At 36.4% G+C, this 14,739-nt stretch overlaps 1 protein-coding gene across 1 annotated transcript in view; it reads left to right on the plus strand.

Annotated features, from left to right (window-relative positions):
* The first annotated feature begins 10,509 nt into the window (after positions 1-10,509).
* Positions 10,510-14,739, plus strand: part of Fbxo42 (F-box protein 42) — a 33,861-nt gene continuing 29,631 nt past the window's right edge. The window contains exons 1-2 of the mRNA XM_067772643.1: positions 10,510-11,094; positions 11,156-12,798. Coding sequence (XP_067628744.1) covers positions 10,815-11,094; positions 11,156-12,798 — 1,923 coding nt within the window. The 5' untranslated portion in view covers positions 10,510-10,814. The remainder of the gene's footprint in view (positions 11,095-11,155; positions 12,799-14,739) is intronic.

Genomic DNA, 14,739 nt, shown 5'->3' on the forward strand with positions numbered 1-14,739 from the left:
GTTGGTCGAATCAGCTGTTATAAGGTTACCGATAAAGCACCAATGACAGATTTAAGTAACTTCCCGTAACGCTACTATTTTTAATTTCACTGCAAATTTTCTCGCTGTCTTTCTTAAATATCTCCGCTACATCTCTTATTTTCTTTACTTCACTTATATTTACTACACATTTTTCTTGCACCTTTTGCATTTCTTTTATTCTCTCGCTAAATTTAATTTCAATCGCCTCTAATAATTGTTTTATTTCATACTCGTTATGTTTAAGCGCCAATTCGAATTCACCTTTGTACTCTTCTAATAGGGCACCATTTTTGTTTATCACTGCTGGCATGTTTCGCATTGCAGAATCTATATTATATATATATGTAACGCAGTCGTCACACATAAAGCTGAAGACATTGGTGCTTTATCGGTAACCGTATCGGTAACCTTTTCACAGCTGATTCTACCAACCTTATGAGAATCAATTGAATCGATTATTGGTGCCGCTAAGGTCGTAACCGTATCGTAGCCAACCAATTGGGTTTTGGTTTACCGTCGTAACGATAAACAGCTGATTACGTTAGGGATACGGATACAGCGATACGACATACGTCACCAATGACTCCAGCTTTAAGCCGTTTATTGTTACGACGGTAAACCAAAACCCAATTGGTTGGCTACGATACGGTTACGACCTTAGCGGCACCAATAATCGATTGCATTCTCATCAGGTTGGTCGAATCAGCTGTTAAAAGGTTACCGATACGGTTACCGATAAAGCACGAATGTCTCCAGCTTAAATCTTAACAATTTATTTTGATTTAGCACAGTAGATGCATATTCATCTAGGCCACAACACTTCGTTTTTAGGTGAAAAATCTTCCCGCAAACACCATCGCACCGTATTCCAGTTTCTCTGTTAATTGCTAATTTGCACTTATCACACGACATTTTTATTTTTGAGCTTTCGTATATATTTGAATCAAAAAACAATTCATTGCTCGCTCGCATGTATTATAGTGTCTAAGTAGAATCAAAATATTGTTTTACTACTGCACATAAACCATTAAATTCAATTTATTTACAAATATCACACGGAGCTAGTTAGATACACGTCCGAACTCGTTGAAATCATAACAGTTAAATGATATCGGACGATATGAATCTCCTATATTAGCTAGTTTCCCAGGCTTTAATAGCGGAAATCGGGGATGACAAAGGTGAAAAGGGACAAGATGAAGACATGTGCTATATAATTAAATCCCTCTTTGCCTCGGCTATTACGCTAGGGTATTACTATGAAAGTTTTATCATTGTTGCAGGCAAAAGTTATGTGGATGCATTTAGCCCAACAGCATCTAGTAAGAATGTATAATTTAAAACGTATAATTTAAAACGTTTAGAATATTTTTGTTTATCTTTTTTATACTCAGTTGAGCAGAGCTCACAGAGTATATTAACTTTGATTGGATAACGGTTGGTTGTACAGGTATAAAGGAGGATAGATATAGACTTCCATATATCAAAATCATCAGTATCGAAAAAAATTTGATTGAGCCATGTCAGTCCGTCCCTCCGTCCGTCTGTCCGTTAACACGATAACTTGAGTAAATTTTGAGAAATCTTGATGAAATTTGGTATGTAGGTTCCCGGGCACTAATCTTAGATCGCTATTTAAAATGGACGATATCGGACTATAACCACGCGCACTTTTTCGATGTCGAAAATTACGAAAAATGAAAAAATCGAAAATTTAGAAAAACCGAAAAAATGCGATAATTCATTGCCAAAGATGGGTAAAGCGATCAAACTTGGTAGGTGGGTTGAACTTATGATACAGAATAGACAATTAGTAAAATTTTGGACAATGGGCGTGGCACCGCCCACTTTCAAAAGAAGGTAATTTCAAAGTTTTGCAAGCTGTAATTTGGCAGTCATTGAAGATATCATGATGAAATTTGGCACAAACGTTACTACTATTACTATATATGTGCTAAATAAAAATTAGAAAAATCGGATAAAGAACACGCCAGCTTAAAAAAATTTTTTTTTAAAAGTCAAATTTTAACAAAAAATTTAATATCTTTACTGTATATAAGTAAATTATGTCAACATTAAACTCTAGTAATGATATGGTGAAACAAAATACAAAAATAAAAGAAAATTTCAAAATGGGCGTGGCTCCGCCCTTTTTCATTTAGTTTGTCTAGAATACTTTTAATGTCATAAGTCGAACAAAAATTTACCAATCCTTCTGATTGTATTTGGTAGGGGCATAGATTCTATGACGGTAACTGTTTTCTGTGAAAATGGGTGAAATCGGTTGAAGCCACGCCCAGTTTTTATACACAGTCGACCGTCTGTCCTTCCGCTCGGCCGTTAACACGATAACTTGAGCAAAAACCGATATATCTTTACTAAACTTAGTCCACGTACTTATTTGAACTCACTTTATCTTGGTATAAAAAATGGCCGAAATCCGACTATGACCACGCCCACTTTTTCGATGTCGAAAATTACGAAAAATTAAAAAAATGCCATAATTCTATACCACATTTTGGTCGATATCTCGAAAACGCCTTCACATATACAACTACCACCACTCCCTATTAAAACCCTCATTAATACCTTTAATTTGATACCCATATCGTACAAACAAATTCTAGGGTCACCCCTGGTCCACCTTTATAGCGATATCCCTAAACGGCGTCTACCTATAGAACTATGGCCCACTCCCTTTTAAAATACTCATTATCACCTTTCGTTTGATGCCCGTTTCGTACAAACAAATTCTAGAGTCACCCCTGGCCCACCTTTATGGCGATATCCCTAAACGGCGTCCACCTATAGAACTATGGCCCACTCCCTCATAAAATACTCTTTAATGCATTTCGTTTGATACACATGTCATACAAACATATTCCATTGTCTCCATCGGTTCATTTTCCAACATGGTTATTTTCCCTTATGTTGTCAACATAGCTCTCAACTGAGTATGTAATGTTCGGTTACACCCGAACTTAACCTTCCTTAGTTGTTGATTTTGTATAGGACAAGTGCAGCTTTATAAAAGATGGAATTATGCGGTCAAAAATGCGATTTTATGAAAAAGTACCAAACTGCATAATTCCGAAGTATTATTTCGATTTTAATGTTACAATCATTGAGCGTATTAACTTATTCATTCCGTATGCTTGGAACATTATTTTCCATTAAAATATTTGTGGAATCGCTGTTCATATTTGGAATATTCGTAAAGGGCTCGTTCGTAAACCAGAATATAGTTTCTTTGTAGTATACACTGTGAAACAAGGTGCTCACAAGATGGTCCAGTTAAATGAAAAACGTTTGGTCTATTCACGTCACCATGTTTATCAAATTGATCTGTTTAAAAACTATTTCTGTTCAGCTCATTTTGCTTTTGAAATAGAGTAAAAGCAGATGACCTGATAAGCACGCCTACTTGAATAGCCAGATTCTTTTAATTATTTAATAATTTTTCTTTTTTATTTCAGATTTATTTCGGTGGAACTTCCATTTATTACAATTAAATATCTTAGTGTTTTAACAAAATCTAAACATATAATTGTAAAGTTAGTCGTACTAATAATAATGCAATATGTTTTCATGAAAATGAATATAAAGAATAATTAAATTGGTATCAAAAGCAAATAACACAAATAAATAACTTTTTAATGGTATTTTGGAATCGAAAACAATTTATATTCAGCTTTCTTTTAGAAATTTTATTTATAAGCTTTAAAGCAACGAGCCGTTTTGATTATTTTACGCTTACCTGTAAACGATTTGGAAACAAAAAATCAAATTTTTGAAAACTCTTTGAGAAAACTTTTTAAATACTCACATTACGTTTACTCTGCTCGCTTTCCAACTTTCCTTCCAATGGTATGGTTATTGTAAATTTTTTATACATAAAAATCTCGAGGGACGATATATATTTTGATTATTTTACGCTTAGCTCTAAACGATTTGGAAACAAAAAACCAAAATTTTGAAAACTTTTTGAGAAAAATTTTTAAATACTCACAATACTACTCTGCTCGCTTTCCAACTTTCCTTCCAACGGTATGGTTATTGCAAATTTTTTAAACTTAAAAATCTCGAGGGACGATATATATTTTGATAATTTTACGCTTAGCTGTAAACGATTTGGAAACAAAAAAGTTTTGAAAACTTTTTAGGAAAAACCTTTTTAAATACTCACATTACGTTTACTCTGCTCGCTTTCTAACTTTCGTTCCAACGGTGTGCTTATTGTAAATACCTTTTTTATACATAAAAATCTCGAGGGACGATATATATTCAGCATGAAATCTGAAACTTAAAATGTACTACGGTGTTGGGTGGTGCTTGTGTATAAAAAACGTCCGCGCTAATATTTAGATTATGTGGCTGCTGTAATAAAGAAAATATTTAAAAAATATATATTCATATACAATTAAAAATAATTATTGGTGTAAATAGCTATTCTTCACCTTATAACTTAATTTTGAGGAATTTTTTGAACGCCATCAACCTTTGTTTATCCTTTTGGACCTTTAAGCGTTTGTTAAGGCTACGGATACGAAAGTGAATGCGGCATTTGAAGAAAAACGTTTCACGTTTTCGGGTACTTGGACCTGCGCGCTACTGTCTACTAAACGCATATGTAGATTTTTGCAATTAGAAATTTCTAATGCGTTAATATTGTTAAAAATTTTCTCCATTGTTTTCACGCCCTGTAGGAGACTTGCATTCGGCTTTTTTAAAAATCCTTTGCTTGTTTGGTCTATAAACCCGAACGAAGGTCCAAAATCGCGAAGTTCTTCCAAATTTAGCTTTTTAATCATATAGCCAGCGATGTATGAAAAAGCGTCCTCTTGCAAAATACCGCAGTCATCTACGTCGCCGATAGTGTTCAATATTTCTTGCGATGCAGGCATGATCTCATCTATACCATCACAGTTTTCTTTATCGCAGCCAGTATTACCACCTACAATGCTTCCATGCGCGATAGTTGTCACGCTTTGACTTACGGTACTGCTCCTTGAATTTAAAGGTTTTAAAGGAGTCGATGCTTGTAGGGGCACGAGCCATTGAGTCGAATCCTTTGAAACATTTCCTGTTCCTCGCGAGGACTCGGTATTTCGAGCTGAAAAATAATAAGGATCGCGTAAATTTTATTATTGGTATGTTATATTTTAGATTTTAGCCAAAATATATTTTCGAAGCCTATATTGAAATTCCTTTGGAGTCGGGTGATCGTTTAAACCACCTTTGCTACGCATAGCACCAAAGAAATTTTCAAGAACATATTGATTTAGCCGGTACGTCAATATATATTCCACTTTTGAATTTTGTCTAAGGTCGTTATATAAACCTACCAACGCTCTATTGGTAATTAATATTCCCTTCTGAAATAGTTCTAGGGTCGTTCTTCCGGGCAGAATGGGCGACGACATGAAATCGTTCATGCGATTAAGCACGTCCATTTGATTTGAAAGATTCCTTCCGAAAGGTTCCTGATGATTTAAAACCAATTGTGAGAAACTAAAATTAAATTGTGTAGAACGAATGCTACCTTTCCCGGATAATTAAACGTTTCAAGTTTGGAATTTAAAACATCAAACCAGTCATTAATAAGCTGAATGAAATCAGCAGTTTCGACTGGTTTGTATAAGTCAAACCCTACCGAATAACATCGTCGGATGGCATTGGCAACCGTGTTTGAAAACAACTGGGCTGCTGTTTTCACTTTTTGTTTTGTTTGCTGAAACGATAAGCACATAGTACGTATTAATTGGAATTTAGAGTATTTACAGCCGCAATAAGTAGGAATATAAAAATTTTGCTGTAGGTTTTCACATTATATTTTATGCTTCATGCAATAATCTGCAACTAAATTTAAAACAGTAAGTACCCACCTGGTCCTTGTACAGAAAGGTGTTCGTGCGATATTTTGTAAGCTATCGACACGTCTGAGCCGGAAGTGTGATTCAACAAATCGCAAATTGTTCTTGTGCCTAGGCGATGTCCATACCATATTATCTCGTCATCTATATAATGGTTTCGCACCAGCTTTAAAAGATGTGGCGCATCTGAGAAGACATAGACCTTCGAAGTCTCGTCCGACGGGTGTTGAAACCAAGGCTTATCTGAAAAGAAGGGAAAAAAAATTTGACCATCGTTCACATTGCATAATTTAAAAACCAAGAAAGTTATTAAGTGCTATTTCACCTGGGCTTATCTTTAGCTGGTTATAAAGGGAGCGATTTGTGGATCCCAGATCACAAACAACAGCTACCACTGTGACGTTTATGTCCTTTAACGACACAATAATGGAAAACAATATATCCTTCGTCATTTTTGTAACGAAATCATAAAATACAGGCTGCTTCCATGACTTAAGCAACCCTCGCGCCATCACCACTTGCACCATCTTCGCTGGCTGTCGAGCTTGGTCTCTTGGCTCATCATACTCATACGCCTCTGCGACTTTCATCTCGTCGAAAGAGAGAACACACATTTTGTCACTCTCAGTGAGTTCAGACATGTGTGCCAACGCATCGAATGATGGAGCCAGAAGACCCTCGCTCATATCGTTCTTTCGAGACCAACGCTGTAAAGTGGTGACGTGGGGAAGTGGAAACCCCTTGTCATAAAGGTGGTGATAAGCTCTCGGTCCAGCCGCATTTAGGCATATCGCACTCGAAATGTCCTTCCAGTCCCAAAAGACCCTACTATCTATGTTTAAATTATAAAATTAATCTCACAATCAATAAAAAAAAAATAAAACCTTTAACATACCTGGACAAACCATATTCTGTATTTGACCTTCCGTGAATAATTTTCTGAAATTATCGAGCACAAGGTTGGATTTGTCAAGCTCACGACGCAATTCTTTGTTGACTTCCTTTGGTTGTTTTATCTGTTTTTTTAATATCCTAATTTCGGGATCCATTAACGCCTCGAAAATTATACAGCTGCAAGAATATTTTAAAATATTAAAAGATATTGCATTAAACTTTAATTCACAATTCCTTTTTACAGCCACTTACTGGGTTTGGGTTTCAGCGTCCGTTACAAGCTCTCTTGCTGTTTGCATTTGGACATCTTTACTTGCTGTAGCAAAGTCCATTTTGGAAAACTGCCCCGAACTAGTTAAAAAACATATTTAGTGTAAAATTGCATATTTGTATGCATTTCAACTAGAAAGTAACAGGGCAACTTACTCGTTTTGTAATGGATCGCAGTGTAAAGCTTCAGTTTACGGCGTACAAACAGTGCTTGTATCATTTGCCAAAGGCCGAAATGGTATTGCTTTTGGCAATCCTTCCACCACAAATCATGTCCGCGCGCGAAAAATGTTCTGCGCAAATGAAATCTTTCCTTCGTAGGTACATTTGGCAGCTGCTTTCCCACAACAAACGTTTTTGGTCGTCGGCAGGCACCTGGAAGAACGGCCCAGTCCCTCGTTAAATTTTTTTTAAGCAAATAACACACTTTCCCATTTTAAAGAAGTTTTATACTATTTTTTACGTAAATATGCACTCGTTTTATTAACAAACACCGAAAGCTTTAAATATAACTTACGAATTATTTGTAAACACTCAAATGTAAACAATACAAATTTTGAATTCGCCTTGAGTTTGACATAATACAATATTTTGCAAAAAAAAAGTTCCAATCAGCTGACGCGGTGCTGCCACCTGGTATGGATTCGCCTTGGAATGATTTATATTTTATATTTATTTAGTCTATGGTATTACAAAACCTTAAGCTGCAGACATTGGTGCTTTATCGGTAACCGTATCGGTAACCTTATAACAGCTGATTCGACCAACCTTATGGGAATCAATGTAATCGAATATTGGTGCCGCTAAGGTCGTAACAGTATCGTAGCTAACCAATTGCAATTGGTTTTTGGTTTACCGTTGTAACGATAAACAGCTGATTACGTTAGGGATACGACTACAGCGATACGACATACGGCACCAATGACTCCCGCTTTACAGACTAGATAACAATAATAACAGTACAATAAAACTTGACTTACAATTAAAAAAAAACTTTAAACAAGCAGGGACTTAAAAATAGAGCTAACTAAACTTCCTTAACCCTAACGCCATAGTCGTAACCATACCCATTTCCATAACCGTCTCCAATGTGATCGATTAATGGTGCCGTAACCTAAAAATCGTGAAAATTTCATAAAAATGAAGAAAACGCAAAAAATTACAAACATATTCCACAAAAAATAAGTCTCTTAGTCATAACGTATCCCAAACAATGAATCTACAAAAAGTTATTAAATTCACCAACTCAAATATTTTTAGGTTATTGATATGGCGAGAAACCAAAAACCAATTGTTTGGCTATGGCATGATGGAATTATAGATGGTGGCGTATTGCGCATGTAAACATTATTTTAAAGGCAACTTTTACGTCATTTTCCTTTAGCTCTTGTTTTTTCCTCTCTTTCTTTCATTCGCTGAAGAAGTCAAGTGTGACGTAATTGCGCAGAACGAAGCAATTTTGAACTCGTGAATGTACAATCTTATGTGTGTGAATTGTGGGCTATGGTATGGTTATGGTGTTAGCGTTATGGTATGGCACCATTAATCGATTACATTGATTTCCATAAGGTAGGTTCGATCAGCTGTTTTATCTGGTTATGGCTTTATGGTTATAAGTCACCATTAATTGACCCTTTAAAAATAGAAAAATTGAAAAAAATATCCACATGAATATTATTATAGTAATGTAAGTTAAGCCGGAGTCATTGGTGCCGTATGTCGTATCGCTGTATCCGTATCCCTAACGTAATCAGCTGTTTATCGTTACGACGGTAAACCAAAACCCAATTGGTTGGCTACGATACGGTTACGACCTTAGCGGCACCAATAATCGATTGCATTGATTCTCATAAGGTTGGTCGAATCAGCTGTTATAAGGTTACCGATATGGTTACCGATAAAGCGCCAATGACTCCAGCTTTAAAGTCAGCATTCGAGTTATTGGCTCATACTGAGCATAACTACGCCTGCAATATTCAATATGAAAGATATCAGAGTGACGTTAAGATCTACATGGAACATTAAGCTTTATGAGTTTTAGCCTAGGAGGGCAATCAATAAAAATGATAAAATTGATACAACCAAGCTCTTGAAAAATTTAGTTCAAAAATAAGATCTTTATGTAAATAAAACAACTAGTTTGGCGTGTGGAAAGGGTTCTAAGGTTTTTCGTTAAAACATATATTTATATAAGGTTTTTTGTAAAAATGAAAGTGTGTGTGACATGGTGTGACACTTCCCACAACCTGAAATTTAATATTTTACAACGAATTCGACATATTGGTGAATTGCCGAATTACTTGTAAGCCAATTCAAGAATACAAAAATTTGGTACATTTCTTTCACATTTGGTCCTTTTAATCGATGAATTTTGGTCCCAAATGAAAATATGGTGTGGCAACCGTGATGGCAATTTGTGAGCGGTCGCCCCAAGGCGAATTCATTACAGGTGGTGTTATCCCATCAGCTGATGGCTTCTTCTTGATAATTTTCCATACAGCGCAAGACGAATTCATTACAGATGGTGTTATCCCATCAGCTGATTGCTTCTTCTTGATAACTTTCCATACAGCGCTTTGTACTACAACATGTCAGTTAATCGAAATCAATGAAAATTTTCTTTTGACTTGACATTCTTCCTCACGGCGAATTGGTTGAATTCGCTTTGCCACCACCTAGTATAGATTCGCCTTGATACAGCACATTGTACTACAACATGTCAGTTAATCGAAATCAATGAAAATTTTCTTTTGACTTGACATTCTTCCGCACGGCGAATTGGTCGCCCCCAAGGCGAATTCAGTACCAGGTGGTGTTATCCCATCAGCTGATTGCTTCTTCTTGATAATTTTCCATACAAAGCATTGTACAACAAAATGTCAGTTAATCGAATCTATGAAAATTTTCTTTTGACTTGACATTCATCTGCACGGCGAAGTGATTGAATTCGCTTTGCCACCACCTGGTATGGACTCACCTTGGGTCGCCCCCAAGGGGAATTCACAGTACGCTGTTCCCAAGGCGAATTTCACCCCAAGTTTTGTTATACCAACAGCTGATTGCTTCTTCTTGATTATTTTCCATTCAACGCCTTGTACAACAATATGTCAGTTAATCGAAATCAATGAAATTTTCTTTTGACTTGACATTCTTCTGCACGGCGAATTAGTTGAATTCGCTTTGCCACCACCTGGTATGGATCCGCCTTGTATTAGGTTGAGCAATTTTTATTGATTCGCCTTGGTTGGTTGAATTCGCTTTGCCACCACCAAGGCGAATTCAGAACAGTTGGTGTTATCCCATCAAGGCGAATGTATACCAGGTGGTGGCAAAGCGAATTCAATCATTTCGCTGTACAGATGAATGTCAAGTCAAAAGAAAATTTTCATAGATTTCGATTAACTGACATTTTGTTGTACAAGGCTTTGTATGGAAAATTATCAAGAAGAAGCAATCAGCTGTTGGGATAACAACACCTGGTACTGAATTCGCATTGATTTCTAATTGCAGTTTGACTTTTTCTTCATAATGAAATTTGGCTCAAAAAAGTATTGAATGTGTCAACCGCGTCTGCGACAACGAATAACTAACAAAAGAAGTGAAGAACAATATAAAATTGAAAATAGCTGTATGGATTGGATAGGCAAGCGGTAATATTATTAACTTATTGGGTTGTAAAAAGGATCTTTAGCTCAGCTAAAAGTGCAAAATTGCAAACTATTAACCTTTGAACAATTCGTGGAACAAAGGCAGCCTATGGAAGGAATCGAAAATGAAATAAAACCCACAAATCATGAGATCCGAACCCAAGGAACACAGCAAGACGTGGGAAAGGGTCTGAGATTTAAATACAAGGACAGCGCCAATATCGACAATAAAGTCCACAAGGACATTGACTTGATGGCGAATTGTGTAGGAAGAAGCTTGGATGCTTTACCCGATGAAATATTGGAGTTTATACTTACATATCTCCCACCTTACCGAGATCTGGAATGTTGTAGACTAGTGTGTAAACGATGGAATGCCGTTGTTAAAAGTAAGTATGGCTTATTGACTGCATACTTATGGGTTTCATGCCACTTTATCTGTTTTTCTAGATCTAGTACGGCGCACGAAATTAAACCTGCATAAGGGTTTGCTTGATTATCGATTAACATGGCAGGTGTTTTCTCAGCAATCGGCTGCTAAGGTCAGTGGACGTAATAATGTAGGTACAAACTTAACCACTCCTCCGACTACGACTCCAATCATTGCCGGACGGTTTTCGCATTCTGCGGTTAGACATGGAAACTCAATGTATGTTTTTGGTGGAGGGTCATCATCGGATACAACGTTTAACGATTTGTGGCGTTTTGATTTGTCCGAAATGAGTTGGGAACGGCCATTGTCAATGGGCTCGTACCCATCACCCAAAGGGAGTGCCTCAATTGTATGTTGGAATGAACAATTGGTTTTATTTGGAGGATGGCGTTATCCATCATTGCATCCACCCTACCAACCATGGTGCCTATTTGATGAACTTCATTTCTACGATTTGAAAAGCAATCGTTGGACATTACGCATAACGTTATCTAGCCCTCCACCAATGGCTGGACATTCTGCTAGTGTGCATGGTGATCGAATGATTATCTTTGGTGGATATCAAATTGCAGATGGTCTTAATAGTAATTCAAATGAAACATGGTGTTTGAACTTAAATGAATTAAAATGGTGGCAGCCACGTTTTATGGGTAATACAAAACCGCCTCCACGATATGGACAGTTTCAAATAGTATTAGACGAACAACATCTGTTAATTATGGGCGGTTGTGGCGGGCCAAACAGTATATACTCGGATGCTTGGGTGTTGGATATGTCACAAGAGATTTGGGTGTGGCGTGCCATACCAATACGTAACAAAAAGTTTGGCGCAACGCATATGTGGTGTAATCCCGCATGCACGATCGGTTCAAAATTAGTAGTGCTCGGCCCTACGCCTAATTTACCCCAAGACTTTCAAATGATGAAACAAATGCGTGTGCCAGTTGGTGGTTTTAGAAGGCCAGGCGGTGCACAGGGAATTGGCGTGGGTGAGTATGTTGCTGAAATGCCAGCTCCACGCTATGGTGCGGTACAGCAACAAAATCGTAACAATATTTATGAACGTCAGCAGCGGCTTTTGGGTGGTGGTTTGCAAATGGCAGCAGTTGCGCCGCAAAATCAACCACAACCTCCACAAAGACTACAACAACAGCAACAGAGACTGGATAATGCTCAATTAGGCGGTCCGAATGAACAATATTTTGCCAATAGGCGTGCTATATTACAACAAAATCAACCACAGCCTGCTAATAATATTTTAAATAACAATAATGGACATAGTAATAGTAGTAATCATAATATTCAACTTCGTTGTGGCAGACTTAGTGAATTGCATGGTGCAAGTAATTCATCAAATCTGAACCCAATAGGTATAGAAGAACGCAATCCAAACCGTCCGTCATGTTCAAAAGCAATCACACCATCTTTGTCCTCGATATCGAAAATAGCATCATCATCATCTGCATCTATACCCCGTACGAATGGAATTTCAAGAAATGGTAATAATTCCGCTGCACCCAGTAATAGTGCAGTTGCAGCATCTACGAGTGGAAACGATGCTAATGATATTGAGGCAGCTAATCGTTTACAGCGCAATTTAGCATTACGTTGTAGGGACAATGAACCCTTATTGCCCAAAAGATTCGACGAACTGTATGAAGTGAGTAGACCTTTTTTAAAGTATAATTTATACATCGCACACCTGGGTCTTTTGGCGTCGCTTCAGAAAAATAACCCTTATCTGATCAAAATCGGCTATTCGTTCTCAGAATAGTATTATGTATAAGCGGAATTGTTGGGAATTTACTGCTTGGCGATCGCACTTATGGGGACTTTGAACCTCTCCGCTGTGAAAGACTATGGCGCATAGTCATAGTAAAAATAAAATAGGTTTTAATTTTAGTTGCAGCTTTTTGATATAACTTTCTATGAGCTATCTGTCAAAAAAACCTCATCTAAATATAAATCCTATTTTATTTTCAATATGACTATGCGCCTATAAGTTCGCGAAATCTCATACCCAAAAAAAGTGTGTACTTCCTTTACATTAATTAGCTTTTACGTTTGTCCCCAATCGAGTTTGAGCAACTTAAACCTTGAAACTTGGCACATACTTAGATGATGCAGGGGTCGTAATATTTAAAGACTCGTTTTAATTTCAGAATTTCGCGGTAGAGATTTAAGTAACTTCCCGTTAACCTAGAGGAACACAACCTGGAGTCCTATTAAGGGGTTATTATATCCACTTGTTGTCATTTTCAATTTTTTTACGCATAAAGATAACAAAATCACATCTATTAGAAGATGTAATAGGGTAATTATACAATTACCGCCTTACAAACACAGGTTTTTTCACATTATCTTCTGAGCAAGATAAGAACGGCTTATATGAAATGGGAAATTCGAACAGTTTTTGATGACCATAGAGACATAAAACGGACTTCGAGAATCAAGGAAACACCAGTACTTTGGTTCTCATGAAAGTTTTGCATGTTATTAAAAAAAAAAAAAAAAAAGATATTCACCCTGCAAAATTTTGTACTTAAGTCTAATTTGGACACCTTGAAAGGCAATAATCAAGATCAAAAATTCTTTTTGACAGCGCAGGGAGGGAGCTATTTAGAAATCTTTAGAAAGCTTAAACAGAACCGGAGGAATCTTGCAATCGATTAAGTAACTTTTTATTGAGCTAGAAACTTAAGCACCGAAACAATGCAACAAAGTTCTACTTCCTGTGGACTAGCGAGATATTTCGAAAATTCTTATTATCTTGAGTTCAGGTTTTAAGTAAATTCCAGGGACCTAAAACTTTGAATATAGTTCAAAGCCCTGATGAGAGCATTATTTGGGATAAGAAATTATTTAAGATAGGGATCGAAACATTTAAACATCTATAAAAAAAAACCATGCAGAAAAGAGATACCTAGAGAATGCAGTTACAAGAAAAAACATTAAGCTGGGTGGCACAAGGATCGTGATCATTAGAAAAATTATGATTTGGAATTTTGGGATCGGTTTTTAAATCATTAACATTTGGTGCCAAATACTTACTTACTTAATTGGCCCTTAACTGTCTAAACGGTTATGGCCAAATACAGGTTAGCGTAAATGGTGCGTTCTCTGGGCGTTTTATGTTTGGTCTAGAAAATGTCGAAAATTTTCAACATTTACTGCGCTTCATAGACTGAGAGAATATCCCGAGCATTCCAGGAGTATTTGTTATACATACTATAATTCAATAAGCTACAAAAATGCATACTTGAAAAACTTCTCATGGATCTTGATGAAACCATGAAATTTTTTTTTTTAAATTCGTCAAATGTTCATGAGTTCTGTGAAAAACTTTAAAGTTCAACTTATATTATTTGCATTATATGTACATATGTTTCTATAAAAAATTATTGAAACTAATTTAATATCTCTCAGTATTGCTGGCTCGAGGTCAAACATTTTTTTTTTGTATTTTAGTTTTAAATCAAATAATAGCGTTGTTTTAGTATATATGTACATATCAGACCTGTTAAATAATGATTACTAATGGTAATCATTAGCCGTTCCATTGATTATTTTCTTTAAACGCCATTTAATGATTACTTGCAAT

Source organism: Eurosta solidaginis, chromosome 3, assembly GCF_040869045.1.
Source record: "Eurosta solidaginis isolate ZX-2024a chromosome 3, ASM4086904v1, whole genome shotgun sequence".
In the NCBI taxonomy this organism is placed as follows: Eukaryota; Metazoa; Arthropoda; class Insecta; order Diptera; family Tephritidae; genus Eurosta; species Eurosta solidaginis.